The sequence below is a fragment of the Scyliorhinus torazame genome, chromosome 9, assembly GCF_047496885.1.
Source record: "Scyliorhinus torazame isolate Kashiwa2021f chromosome 9, sScyTor2.1, whole genome shotgun sequence".
NCBI lineage: Eukaryota > Metazoa > Chordata > Chondrichthyes > Carcharhiniformes > Scyliorhinidae > Scyliorhinus > Scyliorhinus torazame.
Window position 1 is genome coordinate 164,541,331 of NC_092715.1, and position 20,325 is coordinate 164,561,655.

Genomic DNA, 20,325 nt, shown 5'->3' on the forward strand with positions numbered 1-20,325 from the left:
GAAATTCAACACCAAGGTTTGAGTTGATAGATTTTGACCGGAAGAATGAGGAATACATTAATATGGATGGAGAGTGGCAGACAATCTACTTATTTATCTTACCATCTGTCCATAAGCAGGTGTTTTGAATTGTTTAGTTGCAGATGTTTGTTTGCCTGGCCCAGCGCAGGCTTCTTTCCTCGTCCTGGTACCAGTGCATTTTGACGATAATCGTCTTCGGCTGTTCTGCGGCCTTGGGTTTCGGCCTGACTGACCAGTGGGCTCTGTCTATTTCTGGTGCGTTAGGGAAGCTGTCTCTTCCCACTAGGTTTTCAACATTTGGGCCACATAATTCGTGTGGTCACTGCTTTGGTTCCCTCCGGCAGGTCCACTTTCCTTAAGTTCTGGCGCTGTGACTGGTTCTCCTGATCCTCTATTTTCCTCTTTAGACTTCCCTGCGTCATCACCAACCTCTAGGGCAGCGATCCAGTCACTCCGATCCGTTTTTCCAATTCTTTGATGGGTGTTCCCCTGGGCCTCCAGTTGTCTCTCTGTCTTGTCCAGGACCATCTTAATGGTGGCCAGAGCCTCCATGACCGCCACCTTGACCACTGCCTTAATGTTGATTTTGATTTCCTCCATGAGCTCCCTTAGCTCTCTAGTGAGGAACTTCCTCCATCCACCCTGTGGTAAAGGGGAGCCCCAAGTGCGATTTGCCGGTCTCCCTCATTCTCGTGCAGTTGGCACTTTGTCACCTCATGCGTCCATCGTCTCAACTGCTTGTGTCTCCTGGCTTCTGCTGTTTTTTGTTTCTTTGCGGCCTCTGTAGCTACTGCTGCTCGACATCGTCTCAATTGTGTTGTTAGGTACGGTGAGGGGATACTTTTCCCGTTTTAGTGGGCTATTTTGAGTAAAAGAGCATAATTTTGGGTTCTTAGGAGGAGAGCCACCCTTCATGCGCCCGCTCAGCATATACCTGCCACCAGAAATCTGAATTTTTAAAAAATGTATGCAGTGCGTGTTTTCCCAAGCCCTCAACTTGTATGATCCAATAAACTTGTATTATGGTTAACGGAAGGTCAGCTTATGTCACATTCAAAACCTGGGGAGATACTTCTAACTTCCCACTCCAATACACACACACAGGACGGTAGGGATAGCAAAGTGAGTTTTACAACAATGGGGTGTAACAGTACAAGAACCATAGAAATGAATATTAGTTCACATGTCTTACAGAGTCAGAGTCCAATTCTTTCACAGCAGCTCAAGTTCATTTGGCTGAAGACTAGAATTGTAGAGTTTGTTTCACAGTTGGTGCTGATATTTCAAAATGAAGTAGGTACACAAAGACTGGGTCAGTTCTGCAGGCAGTGGTAGAAAATCTTCCAGAGGAGATGACGTTTTGAGGAGCAGGCTGTTGTTCCGCCTGGAGTTCTGCTTCTTGGGGAAGAGGGGTAGGGGGGAGAGCTTCACCGCTTGGATGTTATGCAGCAGGCTGCCCGTGAGGCCGAAGGTGTATTGTTGAAGGTTAGCAGAAGGCCAGAGACTTGGGTCATGTAACATGGCCCATTAATGGTTTATTGAGGCTTAATAATCAGTTTCTGTGCTTCTGGTTAGAATTTCATTATTCCTTCTTAGGAGAGAGAAAGGTGGTTTGATAGCTCAGGTTGGTGAGCCAGTTTGTCTGCACTTACTCTGCTTTCGCTGATTACAATGAGGTGAGAGATTCCACAGACTGAGAAAATAATTATTGTAATTCCTAGTCGTAGCTCCCAGAATAAGGCCCAGTTATGTGGTCATGTGACTTGTAGCAGCCATCCACGTGTGGTTCAGCAGAAAGTCAATTTTTAAAACATGGTAAAGAATTAAAGTTCTGCATTTCCTTTCATGTCATATGTGCCCAATAATATGCTAAATGGTGCAATTTTTAAAAAAAAATTCTAATTATAGGGCAATTTAGCATAGCCAATCCGCTGACCCTGCACATTTTTGGGTTGTGCGGGTAAATGGTGCCTTCGGGCGATCAACGAGGCGAAGGCTACAACATCTGCCTCCACACCCCTTTCCAACCCCGGCTGGTCCAACACCCCGAATATGGCCTCCCGAAAGCCCGGGTCCAGCTTCACGTGCACCACTTTAGAGATTACCCTAAAAACTTCCTTCCAGTAATCCTCCAGCTTTGGACAGGACCAAAACATATGAACGTGATTTGCCCCTCCCCCGCAACGTTCACACACATCTTCTACTCCTTCAAAGAACCGACTCATCCTCGCCCTTGTGATGTGCGCTCTATATACAACCTTCAGCTGTATTAGCCCCAACCTTACGCACGAGGTGGAGGCGTTCACCCTCCAGAGCACCTCACACTGGAGCACCTCATACCAAAACCCCTCCTCCATATCCTCTCCCAACTCTTCCTCCCATTTTGCCTTGATCCCATCCCCTCAAAATAGCCCCGTAAACCGCCGACACTACCCCCTTCTCCAGTCCCTCTGATGTCACCACCGCCTCCAGCAATGTGGAAGCTGGCTCTACTGGGAAGCTCTGTATCTCCTTTCTGGCAAAGTCTCGAACCTGCATGTGTCTAAATATTTCCCCCTGCTCCAGCCCATACTTCGCTCCCAGCTCTTTCAATCCCGCAATCCGACCCCCAAGAAACAAATCTTTTAGTGTTCTAATTCCTTTCGCCTCCCATCTCTGAAAATTTCCATCCCACTGCCCTGGCTCAAACCTATGGTTCCCCCGAATCAGCATTTCCCTTGACCCTGCCCCCAACCCGAAGTGTTGGCGAAACTGCCTCCAAATTCTCAATGAAGCTATTACTACCAGACTCCCTGAGTATTTTCCCGGGCCGTCGGGAGTGGAGCTATTGCTAGTGCCTTCAATCCCGACCCCTGACACAAACTCTCCTCCATTCTGATCCATTGGGAGTCAACCCCTCTGATCCAGCTCCGTACCTTCTCCACATTTGCCGCGCAGTAATAATACATCAGGTTCGGAAGACCCAAATCCCCTGCCTGCCTTCCTCTCTGTAGTAGCACCTTTCTAATTCTGGCCACCTTCCCTCCCCATATGAACAAGGTAATCATACCTTCAATCTCTCTAAAAAATGCCTTTGGCTGGAAAATCGGCAGGCAATGGAAAATAAACCAAAATCGCGGCAACACGTTCATTTTAACCGCCTGTACCCGACCCGCCAGAGACAGAGGGAGACCATCCCACCTTGCCAGATCAGCTTTCACCCTCCCCACCAAACTAGAAATGTTGTACCTACGGAGCCCCCGCCCAATCCAGAGCAACCTGCACCCCCAGGTATCTAAAGTGAGTCCCTACCCTACGGAATGGCAGCGCCCCCACCCCTGCCCCACCCCCGGCCGAGACACCACAAAATATTCACCACCATATGGCTATGGAGTGACTCATATGGAGAATGGTCCCAGGGTTGAGAGATTGCAGTTACTTGGATAGAATGGAGAAGCTACATTTGTTCTCCTTGGAACAGAGAAAGCTCAGAGGAGATTTGACAGGAGATGTGTAAAGTCATGAATAGTTTGGACAGAGTAAATGAAGAGCAAGTTTCCAATAGCAGTAGAGTCGATTCCCAGAGGGCATAGATTTAAAGTGATCGACAAAAGAGGCACCATGAAAATCTTTTTCATACTGAATGCAATTTGGGTTTTGAATGCATTGCCTGGTAGGATGGTGGATACAGATTCAATGGCAGCCTTCAAAAGGGAATTGGATATATACTTGAAGAAGAAACAAATTTCAGGAGCTTGGGGAAAGAGCATGAGAGTGGGACTAACTGGATCTTTCCTTACAAGAACTAACACAGAATCGATGGGCTGAATGATAGCCTCTTGTGCTGTACTATTCCATGATTCTAATGCGCTCATCCCAGAAAACTGCTGTTGCATTGCATTAGCGTCCAGTCATTTACATAGAACATTACAGCGCAGTACAGGCCCTTCGGCCCTCAATGTTGCACCGACCTGTGAAACCACTCTAAAGCCCATCTACACTATTCCCTTATCGTCCATATGTCTATCCAATGACCATTTGAATGCCCTTAGTGTTGGCGAGTCCACTACTGTTGCAGGCAGGGCATTCCACGCCCTTACTACTCTCTGAGTAAAGAACCTACCTCTGACATCTGCCTATATCTATCTCCCCTCAATTTAAAGCTATGTCCCCTCGTGCTAGACATCACCATCCAAGGGAAAAGGCTCTCTGTCCACCCTATCTAATCCTCTGATCATCTTGTATGCCTCAATTAAGTCATCTCTTAACCTTCTTCTCTCTAACGAAAACAGCCTCAAGTCCCTCAGCCTTCCCTCATAAGATCTTCCCTCCATACCAGGCAACATTCTGGTAAATCTCCTCTGCACCCTTTCCAATGCTTCCACATCCTTCCTATAATGCGGCGACCAGAATTGCACGCAATACTCCAAATGCGGCCACACCAGAGTTTTGTACAGCTGCAACATTTTACAGATGCACCATAGAAAGCATCCTATCTGGCTGCATCACAGCCTGGTATGGCAACTGCTCAGCCCAGGACCACAAGAAACTTCAGAGTCGTGAACACCGCCCAGTCCATCACACAAACCTGCCTCCCATCCATTGACTCCATCTACACCTCCCGCTACCTGGGGAAAGCGGGCAGTATAATCAAAGATCCCTCCCACCCGGCTTACTCACTCTTCCAACTTCTTCCATCAGGCAGGAGATACAGAAGTCTGAGAACACGCACGAACAGACTCAAAAACAGCTTCTTCCCCACTGTCACCAGACTCCTAAATGACCCTCTTATGGACTGATTTCATTAACACTACACCCTGTATGCTTCATCCGATGCCAGTGCTTATGTAGTTACATTGTATATGTTGTGTTGCCCTATTATGTATTTTCTTTTATTCCCTTTTCTTCTCATGTACTTAATGATCTGTTGAGCTGCTCGCAGAAAAATACTTTTCACTGTACCTCGGTACACGTGACAATAAACAAATCCAATCCAATCCAACATGACCTCATGGCTCCGAAACTCAATCCCTCTACCAATAAAAGCTAACACACCATACGCCTTCTTAACAACCCTCTCAACCTGGGTGGCAACTTGAGAGGGTTACAGATTATGGTTGGGGTCCAATTCTGCTGCTGCTGATGAACCACAGAACCTCCTGGATTCCCAGCTTTGAGGTGCTAAATCTGTTCAAAATCTGTCCCATTTATCATAGTGGTAGTTTTAGCCAACACTATGGAAGGTATTTTCAATGTGGAGATTAGATTTGTTGCTAGTCATTTCCCTCTGGAGATCAGGAGGGTCCCAAAGCTCCTGAAGCTCCCCAAATCACTGTGAATACATGAAAACCTTTCTGATGGCTTGTAGATTTCTGATAATGCATTGATAGCTTACTATGTTTTGTGATCTTTTTGTGGGTCTGTTTTAATGTTACAGGCCTAACAAACAGAGTACAGGTGAAGTGAGTGACTCTGGGGCAACAATTGTCAAACATGGTCTAAATCCAGGAAAGATCTTTATGCAAGTCCATTATCTAAAGGTAAGAACTTTATTTTATATTAAAATAATTCTGCCCAACGATCCTAAAGGTGCTGACTTTGATATATTCAATTGGCATTGATTGCAATAACTCACACGGGTGTTCATTCTTTGGGTAGGGATCAAAATGGAGAAGATCACATGAAGGTCTTTCTGTTCGGACAATCTTGTAAATTAACTTTTGAACGTGGCTTATTGGATAGTCAAACTCGGACCCCCAAAAGGCTGTGGTTGTTGGATCAATTGAAATTTTCAAGATTGCTATCGATGGACTTTGTTATACGAGGGTATCAAGGAATATGGAAAAATTACACTATGCGGAATTGAAGTGCAGATCTGCCAAAATCCTATTGAATAGTGGATCAAGCTTGAGAGCTAAATGGAAGTGGAAATCATGACTAATTTAGCACCCTCCTTTATAACCATCACACATGTATTTATGCTGCTTGTACATTAGGTATTTTGGAATAACCTACAATTGTTTTGCCTTTTATTTGAGTACGTGTTCTGTTGCATTTCAGCCTGTGAGAGAAATTTTAATTATTACCAAGCAGAAATTAATGCCAGTTCACATATCACTGAAGCGTTTGGCACAATTCTGTCATCTTTGATCAATATTTTGTTGCATTTACTTATCATTCTGTTTGTCTATTTGCTACTTCCTGTACTTTTTTATTGGAAGAAGGGGCTGCCATTATGGGGTTATGTTAAACTGAAATATTATAGTCTAATTGGTTCTCATCAGCGAATCTGGCATTTGATTTATTATTTTGTGCCACTTGAAGAACTCAGCTTTTATTAAACCCCGTATTTGTATCAGCATATCCATTGAACTAATTACATTACTTCAGCATGTATGTAGCATAGCGTTATTTGATAGTTATCACGTGGCAATGTAAAGGCTCTTGGTAAATCCTTAGATGTTCCTCAGAATGATTTCCGTTGTGAACCTTCTCACAAGTTGTAGCTTCTGAATGCTGGATTTAGTGAAATGTAGAATTTATAAATTTAAGAGTATCAGGACTCGGGAGAAATATACTGGATTAGAGCAGATGCAAGGTTTGTTTGTTGCATCAAAGGCACAATGCTAAGTAAGTGCTAATTATATTTTTAAACAGTTGCCAAAAGAAAAAAATAATTGTTCAGTCCTTTGAGTGGAACTATATATGGGATGATAGCAAGAATTAAAACCATGGTAGGATTCTGTTTGATGTGTTGAAATTTTATCTAATACTTATGTAATAGATATATATACTGCATGTAATGTAGTTATTACCTTTATTCAGATGTCACAATTAAGATTTTATTTCATCTTCTGATCATTTTTGTTCATAGGGTTATTTTTTGCTTCATTATCTTGAGAACAGAGTTGGACAAAAACCATTTCTGAAGTTTTTCAGGCTATTTGTGGAGAGATTTCATGGACAACTGATACTTTCTCAGGTGAATTATTTTGTGAGAATTGTTTGTTTATAGATGTCCTTTGTTGCAGTCCAATACTGTAAACGGGAGACCTGCAGTGACTAGTCACTAAAGCACATAAATAACATAAATTAACAAAAATAGCTTTTGTGTTTTACCCATAGAAAAGTGTCTAGCCTGTTCTTAATCTATTTTTCATGATGCTTTAATCAAAATTGAGAACTCTGTGGTGTTGGGTGGAGAGTCTTACATCTTGTTTCTTTCATATACAAAGAGCATAAGACCATACACTCACCTGATGAAGGAGCTATGCTCCGAAAGCTAGTGATTCCAAACAAACCTGTTGGACTTTAATCTGGTGTTGTAAGACTTCTTACTGTGCCCATCCTAGTCCAACGTCGGCACCTCCACATCATAACAACATATTGGAGGAGTAGGCCATCCAGCCCTTTTAGCCTGCTCTGCCATTTAATAAGATCATGGTTGATCTAACACTCACTAAATCCACTTTCCTGCCTTATCACCTTAACCCTCAATTCCTCTACCGATTAAAAACCTGTTGATCTCAGGCTTGAAAATGTCTAAGGATTCGATCTCCACAGCTTCCTGTGGGAAAGAAGTCCAATGACTCACCACTCTTTGGAAGGAGAAATTCTTCCTCAAATCCATCTTAAATGAGCATTTACACGCGCAATAAAATCTATGCCCTTATTCTGCGACTGTGCCCTTTGGTCCTACTCCCTCCCATGAGTGGAAACATCCAACATTTACCCTGTCTAATCCCCAAAGAGCATTGAATTAGTACATAAAATACTTCAGTGCTCATATAAAGTGTGAAGTCCAAATGAACACCTATCTAAACATGTTAATATTAATTCAAAAAAGTAGTTTTTTCCCTTGTAGTGTGAGTTGTTGAATTGTAATTTCTGTTTGTCACAGTTGTTATTATTTCAAAATTAGGATTTTCTGCACATGTTTATGGAACATTTTTCAGAACTAAAAAGGTAAGTAAATAAAAATACTTTTCTTTGCACAGTAAAAACATGGGGTTCAGGCAGGCCATTGGGAAGGGGAAAAATCATACAAAAATGAAAGAAAGATGTCTGTACAATCATTGTAATGCCTTTTTGTTAATGTTCACTTATTGTTTAGTAAACAAATTAATCTTCTCTAATGATAAAATAATTTTGGTTTTGATTTATTTATATTGCCATAAATTCATAGAATGAATAGAATGATACAGCACAGAAGAAGGCTGCTTGGCCTCTCCCAGCGATGTGAAAGAAATAATCTAATTAGTCTCTCTCTGCCACTACTCCCTATAGCCCTGCAATTTGTCCCTTCAAGCATGTATCTAATTTCCTTTTGAAAGTTGAGTTTTTTCATGACCTTCTTGGCAGTGAATTTCAGATCATCATAATTTGCAGTGTAAAACATTTTTTCATGTTGCCTTAGTTTCTTTTACCAATTAACTTTTAGATTTGAGTCCTTTGGATACCAATCCCTCTGTTGTTGGATATTGTTTCTCGCTGTTTATTCTATCAAAACCCCAGTTCCTCGAATCTGCCCTCGTAACAAATCTTTGAGCACTGATATCTTTGTGGTAAATCTCCTCTTTACTCTCTCTGAGGTTAGATAAACTTTCGTACCTGCTCCCACCACCTCCCCAGGCAGCGCGTTCCATATATTTACCACCCTCTGTGTAAACAAAAAACTTGCCTCGCACATCTGTTCTAACTTTTCCCCACGCACTTTAAACCTAGTACCCTCTCTGTCTTTCCTAGAATTGGCCACAATTCTCCAGTTGTCCTTCCTAATTTCCTCGAATTGGCAACTATACTCCAGCCTGAACAGTGTTTTATAAAGGTTCAGTACAACTTTCTTGCTTTTGTATACTCTGCCTCCATTTATAAAGCTAAAAGTCCTTGGTGTGTGCCTTTGAACAGCCTTCCTGTCACTTTCAAAGACCTGTGTACATAGACTAAGGTCTCTCTCTGCACCCACTTTAAAATTGTACTATTTAGTTTATATTGCCTCACCTCCTCCTTCCTACCAAAAGTAACCACTTTACACTTCTCTGCACTAAATTTATTTTCTTCTTGTTTTAAATTTAGAGTACCCAATTATTTATTTTTTCCAATTAACAAAGAACAATACAGCACAGGAACAGGCCCTTTGGCCCTCCAAACCTGCGCCGATCATGGTACCTGCCTAAACTAAAACCATCTACACTTACGGAGGGTGTATCCTTCCATTCCGACCTTATTCATATATTTGTCTAGATGTCCGTTAAATGCCATTATCGTACCTGCTCGCACCACCTCCCCAGGCAGCGCGTTCCATATATTTACCACCCTCTGTGTAAAAACCTTGCCTCGCACATCTGTTCTAAACTTTTCCCCACGCACTTTAAACCTATGTCCCCTAGTACTTGACTCTCCTACCCTAGGAAAGAGCATCTGACTATCCACTCTGACCATGCCACTCATAATCTTGTAGACCTCTGTCACCTCTTAACCTCCGTCGTTCCAGTGAGAACAGTCCGAGTTTATCTAACCTCTCCTCATAGCTATTGCCCTCCATACCAGGCAACATCCTAGTAAACCGTTTCTGTGTCCTCTCCAAAGCATCCACATCCTTCTGGTAGTGTGGCGGCCAGAATTGTACACAATATTCCAAATGAGGCCTAACTAAGGTCCTGTACAGCTGCAACATAACATGCCAATTTTTATATTCAATGCCCCGACCGATGAAGGCCAGCATGCCACATGTCTTCTTGACCACCTTATGCACATGCTTTGCCACTTTCAGTGATCGGTGCACATGCATGCCCAGATCTCTGTGCCTGTCAGTACGTGCAAGAGTTGTACCATTTATTGTGTAATTCCTACATGCATTGGACCTCCCAAAGTGCATTACCTCACACTTGTCCAGATTAAACTCCATCTACCATTTCTTCACCCAAGACTCCAAACAGTTTATATCTTGCTGTATCCTCTGACAATCCTCCTCACTATCCGCAACTCCACCAGTTTTTGTGTCGTCTGCAAACTTGCTAATCAGATCAGCTACATTTTCTTCCAAATCGTTTTTTTTTTTTTTTTTTAAATCATATTTTATTGAAAATTTTTGGTCAACCAACACAGTACATTGTGCATCCTTTACACAACATTGTAACAATACAGATAATAATGACCTTTTTTAAATTTAAACAAAAACAACAACAAATAGATAAATATTAAATAACAAAAAATAAAAACTAGCCCTAATTGGCAACTGCCTTGTCTCAGGCCACACCCCCCACCCCCCCCACCCCCATCCCCCCCCATCCCCCCCCCCCCCCCCCCCCCCCCCCCCCCCCCCCAAGTCCTGGGCCGCTGCTGCTGCCTTCTTTGTTCTCCCCTATCTATCTTTCCGCAAGATATTCGACGAACGGTTGCCACCGCCTAGTAAACCCTTGAGCCGACCCCCTTAGGACGAACTTAATCCGCTCTAACTTTATGAACCCCGCCATATCATTTATCCAGGTCCCCACCCCCGGGGGCTTGGCTTCTTTCCACATTAGCAATATTCTGCGCCGGGCAACTAGGGACGCAAAGGGCAAAACATCGGCCTCTTTCGCCTCCTGCACTCCCGGCTCTTGTGCAACCCCAAATATAGCCAACCCCCAGCTTGGTTCGACCCGGACTCCTACTACTTTCGAAAGCACCTTTGTCACCCCCATCCAAAACCCCTGTAGTGCCGGGCATGACCAAAACATATGGGTATGATTCGCTGGGCTTCTCGAGCACCTCGCACACCTATCCTCCACCCCAAAAAATTTACTGAGCCGTGTTCCAGTCATATGTGCCCTGTGTAATACCTTAAACTGAATCAGGCTTAGCCTGGCGCACGAGGACGACGAGTTTACCCTGTTTAGGGCATCTGCCCACATCCCCTCCTCAATCTCCTCCCCTAGCTCTTCTTCCCATTTCCCTTTTAGTTCGTCCATCATAGTCTCCCCTTCGTCTCTCATTTCCCTATATATATCCGACACCTTACCGTCCCCCACCCATTTCTTTGAGATGACTCTGTCCTGCACCTCTTGTGTCGGGAGCTGCGGGAATTCCCTCACCTGCTGCCTCGCAAAAGCCCTCAATTGCATGTACCTGAATGCATTCCCTTGGGGCAACCCATATTTCTCGGTCAGCGCTCCCAGACTCGCAAACTTCCCATCCACAAATAGATCTTTCAATTGCGTTATACCTGCTCTTTGCCACATTCCATATCCCCCATCCATTCCCCCCGGGGCAAACCTATGGTTGTTTCTTATCGGGGACCCCCCCAGTGCTCCGGTCTTTCCCCTATGTCGTCTCCACTGTCCCCAAATCTTCAGTGTAGCTACCACCACCGGACTCGTGGTATAGTTCCTTGGTGAGAACGGCAATGGGGCTGTCACCATAGCCTGCAGGCTGGTCCCCCTACAGGACGCCCTCTCTAATCTCTTCCACGCCGCTCCTTCCTCCTCTCCCATCCACTTACTCACCATTGAAATATTAGCGGCCCAATAATACTCACTTAGGCTCGGTAGTGCCAGCCCCCCCCTATCCCTACTACGCTGTAAGAATCCCTTCCTCACTCTCGGAGTCTTCCCGGCCCAAACAAAACCCATGATACTCTTTTCTATCCTTTTGAAAAAAGCCTTCGTGATCACCACCGGGAGACACTGAAACACAAAAAGGAATCTCGGGAGGACCACCATCTTAACCGCCTGCACCCTCCCTGCCATTGACAATGCTACCATATCCCATCTCTTGAAATCTTCCTCCATCTGTTCCACCAACCGCGTCAAATTTAGCCTGTGCAATGTGCCCCAATTCTTAGCTATCTAGATCCCCAGGTAACGAAAGTCTCTTGTTACCTTCCTCAACGGTAGGTCTTCTATTTCTCTACTCTGCTCCCCTGGATGCACCACAAACAGCTCACTCTTTCCCATGTTCAGTTTATACCCTGAAAAATCCCCAAACTCCCCAAGTATCCGCATTATTTCTGGCATCCCCTCCGCTGGATCCGCCACATATAGTAGCAGATCATCCGCATATAAAGATACCCGGTGTTCTTCTCCTCCCCTAAGTATTCCCCTCCATCCCTTGGAACCTCTCAGCGCTATCGCCAGGGGCTCAATCGCCAGTGCAAACAGTAATGGGGACAGAGGACATCCCTGCCTTGTCCCTCTATGGAGCCGAAAATATGCCGATCCCCGTCCATTCGTGACCACACTCGCCACTGGGGCCCTATACAACAGCTGCACCCACCTAACATACCCCTCTCCGAACCCAAATCTCCTCAACACCTCCCACAGATAATCCCACTCCACTCTATCAAATGCTTTCTCGGCATCCATCGCCACTACTATCTCCGTTTCACCCTCTGGTGGGGCCATCATCATTACCCCTAACAACCTCCGTATGTTCGTGTTCAGCTGTCTCCCCTTCACAAACCCAGTTTGGTCCTCATGAACCACCCCCGGGACACATTCCTCTATTCTCATTGCCATTACCTTGGCCAAGACCTTGGCATCTACATTGAGGAGGGAGATTGGTCTGTAGGACCCGCATTGTAGCGGATCCTTTTCCTTCTTTAAAAGAAGCGATATCGTTGCTTCTGACATAGTCGGGGGCAGTTGTCCCCTTTCCTTTGCCTCGTTGAAGGTCCTCGTCAGTAGCGGGGCGAGCAAGTCCAAATATTTTCTGTAAAATTCAACTGGGAATCCGTCCGGTCCCGGGGCCTTTCCCGTCTGCATGTTCCTAATTCCTTTCACCACTTCTTCTACCGTGATCTGTGCTCCCAATCCCATCCTTTCCTGCTCTTCCACCTTGGGAATTTCCAGCCGATCCAAAAACTCCATCATTCTCTCCCTCCCATCCGGGGGTTGAGCTTCATACAATTTTTTATAAAATGTCTTAAACACTTCATTCACTCTCTCCGCTCCCCGCTCCGTCTCTCCATCTTCGTCTCTCACCCCCCCTATTTCCCTCGCTGCTCCCCTTTTCCTCAATTGGTGTGCCAGCAATCTGCTCGCCTTCTCTCCATATTCATACTGTACACCCTGCGCCTTCCTCCATTGTGCCTCTGCAGTGCCTGTGGTCAGCAAGTCAAATTCCACATGCAGCCTTTGCCTTTCCCTATACAGTCCCTCCTCCGGTGCTTCCGCATACTGTCTGTCCACCCTCAAAAGTTCTTGCAACAACCGCTCCCGTTCCTTACTCTCCTGCTTCCCTTTATGTGTCCTTATTGATATCAGCTCCCCCCTAACCACCGCCTTCAACGCCTCCCAGACCACTCCCACCTGAACCTCCCCATTGTCATTGAGTTCCAAGTACTTTTCAATGCATCCCCTCACCCTTAAGCACACCCCCTCATCCGCCATTAGTCCCATATCCATTCTCCAGGGTGGACGCCCTCTTGTTTCCTCCCCTATCTCCAAGTCTACCCAGTGTGGGGCATGATCCGAAATGGCTATAGCCGTATATTCCGTTCCCCTCACCCTCGGGATCAATGCCCTACCCAACACAAAAAAGTCTATGCGTGAATAGACTTTATGGACATAGGAGAAAAACGAGAACTCCTTACTCCTAGGTCTACTGAATCTCCACGGGTCCACCCCTCCCATCTGCTCCATAAAATCCTTAAGCACCTTGGCTGCTGCCGGCCTCCTACCAGTCCTGGACTTCGACCTATCCAGCCTTGGTTCCAACACAGTGTTAAAGTCTCCCCCCATTATCAGCTTTCCGGTCTCTAGGTCTGGGATGCGTCCTAGCATTCGTCTCATAAAATTGGCATCGTCCCAATTCGGGGCATACACGTTTACCAACACCACCATCTCTCCCTGTAATTTGCCACTCACCATCACGTATCTGCCCCCGTTATCCGCCACTATAGTCTTTGCCTCGAACATTACCCGCTTCCCCACTAATATAGCCACCCCCCTGTTTTTCGCATCCAGCCCCGAATGGAACACCTGCCCTACCCATCCTTTGCGCAACCTAACCTGATCTATCAGTTTCAGGTGCGTTTCCTGTAACATGACCACATCTGCTTTAAGTTTCTTAAGGTGTGCGAGTACTCGTGCCCTCTTTATCGGCCCGTTAAGCCCCCTCACGTTCCACGTGATCAGCCGAGTTGGGGGGCTTCCCACCCCCCCCCCTTGCCGGTTAGCCATCATCTTTTTCCAGCTTCTCGCCCAGTTCCCACGCGGCTGTATTTCTCCCAGACGGTGCCCCCCCGCCCATCCTTTCCCGCACCCACTCCCCCCTTTCCCCAGCAGCAGCAACCCAGTAATTCCCCCCTCCCCCCCCCCCCCCCCCCCCCCGCTAGACCCCCCGCTAGCGTAATTATTCCCCCCATGTTGCTCCCAGAAGTCAGCAAACTCTGGCTGACCTCGGCTTCCCCCCGTGATCACGGCTCGCCCCGTGCGGCGCCCCCTCCTTCCTGCTTCTCTATTCCCGCCATAATTATCATAGCGCGGGAACCAAGCCCGCGCCTCTCCCTCGGCCCCGCCTCCCATGGCCAACGCCCCATCTCCTCTCCCTCCCCACCTCCCCCCATCACCACCTGTGGGAGAAAGAAAAGTTACCATACCGCAGGATTAATCATACAATCCCTCTTCGCCCCCCCCCCCACTCGTCCCACCACTTTGTCCAGACGTTCATTTTCGTAGTCCAATCATTCCAATTTTTCTTCTACAATAAAAGTCCACGCTTAATCCGCCATCTCAAAGTAGTGGTGCCTCCCTTGATATGTGACCCACAGTCTTGCCGGTTGCAGCATTCCAAACTTTATCTTTTTTTTGTGAAGTACCGCTTTGGCCCGATTAAAGCTCGCCCTCCTTCTCGCCACCTCCGCACTCCAATCTTGATAGACGCGGATCACCGCGTTCTCCCATTTACTACACCGAGTTTTCTTCGCCCATCTAAGGACCATTTCTCTATCCTTAAAACGGAGAAATCGCACCACTATGGCTCTGGGAGCTTCTCCTGCTCTCGATCCTCGCACCATAACTCGGTATGCTCCCTCCACCTCCAACGGACCCGTCGGGGCCTCCACTCCCATTAACGAGTGCAGCATCGTGCTCACATATGCCCCGACGTCCGCCCCCTCCACACCTTCAGGAAGGCCAAGAATCCTCAAGTTGTTCCTCCTTGCGTTATTTTCCAGTGCCTCCAACCTCTCCACAGATCGTTTCTGGTGTGCCTCCTGTATCTCCGACTTCACCACCAGGCCCTGTATGTCGTTTTCATTCTCTGCTGCTTTCGCCTTCACGACCCGAAGCTCCTGCTCCTGGGTCTTTTGTTCCTCTTTCAGCCCTTCAATCGCCTGTAATATCGGGGCCAACAACTCTTTCTTCATTTCCTTTTTTATCTCCTCCATGCAGCATTTCAAAAACTCTTGTTGTTCAGGGCCCCATTTGAAACTGCCACCTTCCGACGCCATCTTGGTTTCTGCTTGCCTTCCTTGCCGTTGTTCCAAAGGATCCGCTGCAATCCGGCCACTTTCCTCTCCTTTTTCCATCCGTGTCCAGGGGGAACACCCTTCTGGTTTACCGCACGGTGTTTTCAGCCGTTAAAATTGCCGTTGGGGCTCCTATCAAGAGCCCAAAAGTCCGTTTCACAGGGAGCTGCCGAAACGTGCGACTCAGCTGGTCATCGCCGCACCCGGAACTCCAAATCGTTTATATACATTGCGACGAACAAAGGCCCCAGAACTTATTCCTGTGGAACGCCGCTAGTCACAGCCTTCCATTCAGAAAAGCAATTTAGCGTGGCCATCTTTGGGTTGTGGGGGTGAGACCCACGCAAACACGGGAAGAGTGTGCAAACTCCACACAGACAGTGACCCAGGGCCGGGATCGAACCAGGGTCCTCGGCGCCATGAGGCAGCAGTGCTACCCACTGCGCCACCGTGCCACCCCTCTCTGCATTAAATTTCATTGGCATATTCCACAGTCTATGTCTTCTTTAAGTCTGTTATTATCCGTCTCATTGGCTACTATATTTCTGAGTTATATGGCATTTGCTAACTTTGAAATTTTGTCATGTATTCCCAAATCTAGGCCATTAATATATATATATATATATATAGAACTGTGGTCCAATGCACCTTCTATTTTACTTCAAGAGCACAAGTGGTTTGTTTAAGTGCGTGGCACCTGTCCCTTTCACTTTTTTTGTATGGCGCGCACGATTTTAAAAAAGAATTATTGAAGATTTTTCATTTTTAAGGATAACTATATAACCAGATAAAAAAGTATGTTATGGGCGGCACGGTGGTGCAGTGGTCAGCACTGCTGCCTCACGACGCTGAGGACCCGGGTTCAATTCCGGCCTTGGGTCACTGTCTGTGTGGAGTTTGCACATTCTCCCCATATTTGCGTGGGTCTCAACCTCACAACCCAAATATGTGCAGGGTAGGTGGATTGGCCACACTAAATTGCCCCTTAATTGGAATTTGAAGAAAAAAAGAAACACCACCAACAGTACAAATCACATCCAAAAATAAACCCTCCCAACCTTAAACTAACCCCGTCGTCTCCCCCCAATACCTGACGGTAACTAACCTTTAAAAAGGGAAATGAATGGCTCCCATCTCGGGTAGAACCCCACAACCCATCTTCCGGTGACCGGGATGTGCTGAGAAGTCACACATCAGGTGGCTCTCCTCTCGCAAACCTGAAAAATGCCTGCAAACGAAGCAAATCATCCCCACACAAAACAAAGAAAGAAGTAGGATGCCAAACAACAGCCAGTCCAGAGGACGTGTGGCGACCAGGAGTGTGAAGAGCCTGGACAAACAGCAAATGACCAAACTGACCAGCGCACGAGGCAGCAAAACTCGCACTTCGCCAGAGTGAGAGGAACCGACCCAACACACGAGAAGTTTCCCCACACCAGGGATCTCTCAAGAGAGTTGAGGGGACACCGAGAGGAAGGGTGCGGTGGCCGAAGCTCTGGTGAACATGCAGGCGGCCCTGGACAAAGCCGAAAAGCGACTGGAGGCCCAGGAGGCAACAATTAAAGACCTGGAGAGGGCTGCAACTGACCAGAGTGACTGGATCGATGCTCTGGAAAGGAGGCGGCAAGGCTGGTAGTGACACAAGGCAACTGGAGAGGAAAGGTTGAGGATCAGGAAAACCTGATGTCCGTTAAATGCCATTATCGTACCTGCGGCACAATCTGCGGATCTTGGGCCTACCGGAGGGGATCGAAGGTAGTAACCCCACAGATTATGTGGCGCAAATGCTGGGTAACCTGGTGGGAAGGGACAAATTCCCCAACCCACCAGAAATTGACAGGGAATAGCCGAGGGCGATAATGCAAAGATGCACCAGTACCAGGAGCGGGAAAGAATCCTGTGTTGGGCCAGTCCAAAAACTGCAGCTGGGAAGGTCACAAGATCCAGATCTATCAGGACATTGGGCTGACCTGTCCAAGCGCCACGCTGAATTTAACAAAGCGAAGTTTGCACTGTAAAGAAATGGCATGAGATTCGGATTGCCGTACCCAGCCAAGCTCTGGGTCACGTACCAAGGCAGGGAGCACTTTTTCACGGTCCCTGCGAACGCTCACAAGTTCGTCGTAGAGAATGGACTGGAGAAGCGGCAGCAAGGGCAGCGATGAAGAGCCCACAGAATGGGACTCTTATGACACAATGTTTTAACAAAAGAAAGATTTTCTCCCTCATACAGTCTGTACAGCCGACAGTAGACCATCGTCACAGTGACTGCTTTAAGCAGGAGAACACTCTCGTGGTAACAGAGGGGAGGATAAGCGTCTACAGCTAAGCACAGGGGAAGATGAGGGGAATAGCAGACAGGAAACCTAGAGATCAGGCAACGGGAGGATGTGCAACAAGCCCCGGGAGGGGGGGCCACTACACTAGCGAGGTAGCTAGCACCGAGGTTCATGAAGAATAGAGAGTCGGCGATGCGCCCCCCCCCCCCCCCCAAGGGGGAAGGCGGGGGTGTAGACAACGGGCACGGAGGGGTATTAGGGGAAGAAGCCGGGGGAAAAGGGAAGGGGGGGGTTTAGCTACGGGATATGGGGGAAAAGACGGGGAGGGCACGGAGAGAAGATATCATACGGGAGAGATAAATGAAGAAAAATGGAGGGCATTAGGCTGGCTACAACAGGCCATATGTGGCATTTTGGAACAAAATGGCGCTGCAAGCAGCCACTTTGTAGGGTCCCTGGACAAAGAGTGCAGGAGCTCACCCACATGGCAAACTCACAGTTGGTGGCCATGTTGGGTGCCCCCGGACAAAGGGAAACCCTGGAGTGCAGGGGCCCGACCTCATGGAGAGAACAGTGACCGCGGCCATCTTGGACGACCCCCTAACAAAGGGAAACCCCGGAGTGCAGGGGCATGCCTAACAGATAAGTATGATCCCGCAGGAATGGGGGACAAAACCCCCATCCGGATCGTCACCTGGATCGACATAGGGCTTAACGGCCCAGTGAAAAGATCCAGAGTCTTCGCCCACTTGAAAAACATGAAAGCCGATAGTCTTCCTCCAAGAGACACACCTGAGGGAAAAAGACCGACTGCGGGTAAGAAAGGGCTGGGTGGGACAAACCTATTATTCCTGCTATGGGACGAGGGCCAGCGTGGTAGCCATTTTGCGAAATAAGAGGACGATGTTTACGGCGATGAAGATGGCTATGGACCCAGGCGGACGGTACATCACGTTCAACGGTACCCTAGACGGTGCACCGCTAGTCCTTGTTAACGAGTACGGTCCCATCTGGAACAACACTGAGTTTATAAAGAAGACCATGGCAGAAATCCTCGACATAGATACATTGACTGATCATTGGGGGAGTGGGAGTGGGAGCGGAGGACTTTAACTGTGTGCAGGACCCACGGACGGACATGTCAAACCCCAAAACGGGAAAGACCTCTAATATGGCGATAAACTCAGCCTATTCATGGAGCAGATGGACTCATGACAATTTACCCACCCAGGGGAGAAGGAGTTATATTTCTTCTCCCAAGTACATAATGTCTGTTCACGGATCAGCTTCTTTGTAGAGGGAAATCAGTGCTTGCAGGGCTAGTAAGGGCGGAATACCCTGCGATTGTAATCTTCGACCATGCTCCACATTACATGGATGTGAGGTTGGAGACGGGTCGTGCCCAACGCTCCCCATGGAGGTTGGACATGATCCTCCTGGCCGATAAGGCTTTCTGCGAGAAGGTATCACAGGCCAGAAACGAGTATATTACTAGTAACCAGAATGGAGTGGTCTCACCCTCCACGTTCTGGGAGGCACTGAAGGCTGTGATCAGGGGAGAAATTATCGCTTATAAAGCATGTAGAGATAGGGAAGAGAGGGTGGCTAGGCAACAGCTAGTCGACTACATACTGGAGGTAGACTGGCAATACTCCAAGACCCCGACTGTAGAACTCTTGGCAGAGAGGAAAAAGCTACAGATGGACTTTGACCTGCTCTCCATGAGGAAGACAGTACACCAACTCCGCCAGGAGTGCGGACTGAAGGTTAGCCGCCTGCTGGCTCACCAGCTGAGAAAGCAGGCAGCCACGAGGGAAATAGCACAGATCAGGGATAGCAGAGGCAAATTAGTAGCGGAGCCGGACAAGGTCAACAAGGCGTTTGAGACCTTCTACCAGGGGCTGTACACCTTGGAGTCCCAGCAGGGGGCTTGGGAATGAAGCAATTCCTTGATGGACTGGACAAGCCAGTCATGGGGGATTACAGGACATGGGGCCTCAAAGCACCGCTAGAACTGGGAGAGGTCGTGGAGAGTATTAGCTCCATGCAGGCGAGGATGACCAGACAATTTCCAGGTGAACTTCTACAAAAGATTTGCGACAGCACTGCTCCCGTATCTGCGGGAGATGTTCAAAGACTCGCTGGTGAAGGACACTTTGCTGCCTATGCTAGCACAAGCCTCAATCTTGCTGATACCTAAAAAAGACAAAGACCCAACAGAATGCAGTTCCTACAGACCCACCTTGCTGCTAAACGTAGACGTGAAGATACTGGCCAAGATCCCAGCCAGAAGGCTTGAGAACCTGAGTACCAGAGGAGGTAGCAGAAGACCAGATGGGCTTTGTCAAGGGTAGGCAGCTAATATCGAACATCAGGTGCCTGCTGAACGTGATCATTTAAAAAAAAAAAATTTAGAGACCCAATTCATTTTTTCCAATTAAGGGGCAATTTAGCGTGTTCAACCTTGCACATCTTTGGGTTGTGGGGGCGAAACCCACGCAAACATGGGGAGAATGTGCAAACTCCACACGATAAGTGACCCTGAGCCGGGATCGAACCTGGGACCTCAGCGCCGTGAGGCAGCAGGTCTAATCC

The 20,325-nt window shown here is 47.3% G+C and overlaps 1 protein-coding gene across 6 annotated transcripts in view; it reads left to right on the plus strand.

The window, feature by feature from the left end:
- Positions 1-20,325, plus strand: part of aopep (aminopeptidase O (putative)) — a 480,514-nt gene that overhangs the window by 194,662 nt on the left and 265,527 nt on the right. For all 6 annotated transcript variants that reach the window (XM_072516725.1, XM_072516726.1, XM_072516724.1 and 3 more), the window contains 3 exons: positions 5,438-5,540; positions 6,875-6,982; positions 7,922-7,965. In XM_072516725.1, the coding sequence (XP_072372826.1) occupies positions 5,438-5,540; positions 6,875-6,982; positions 7,922-7,965 (255 nt within the window). The remainder of the gene's footprint in view (positions 1-5,437; positions 5,541-6,874; positions 6,983-7,921; positions 7,966-20,325) is intronic.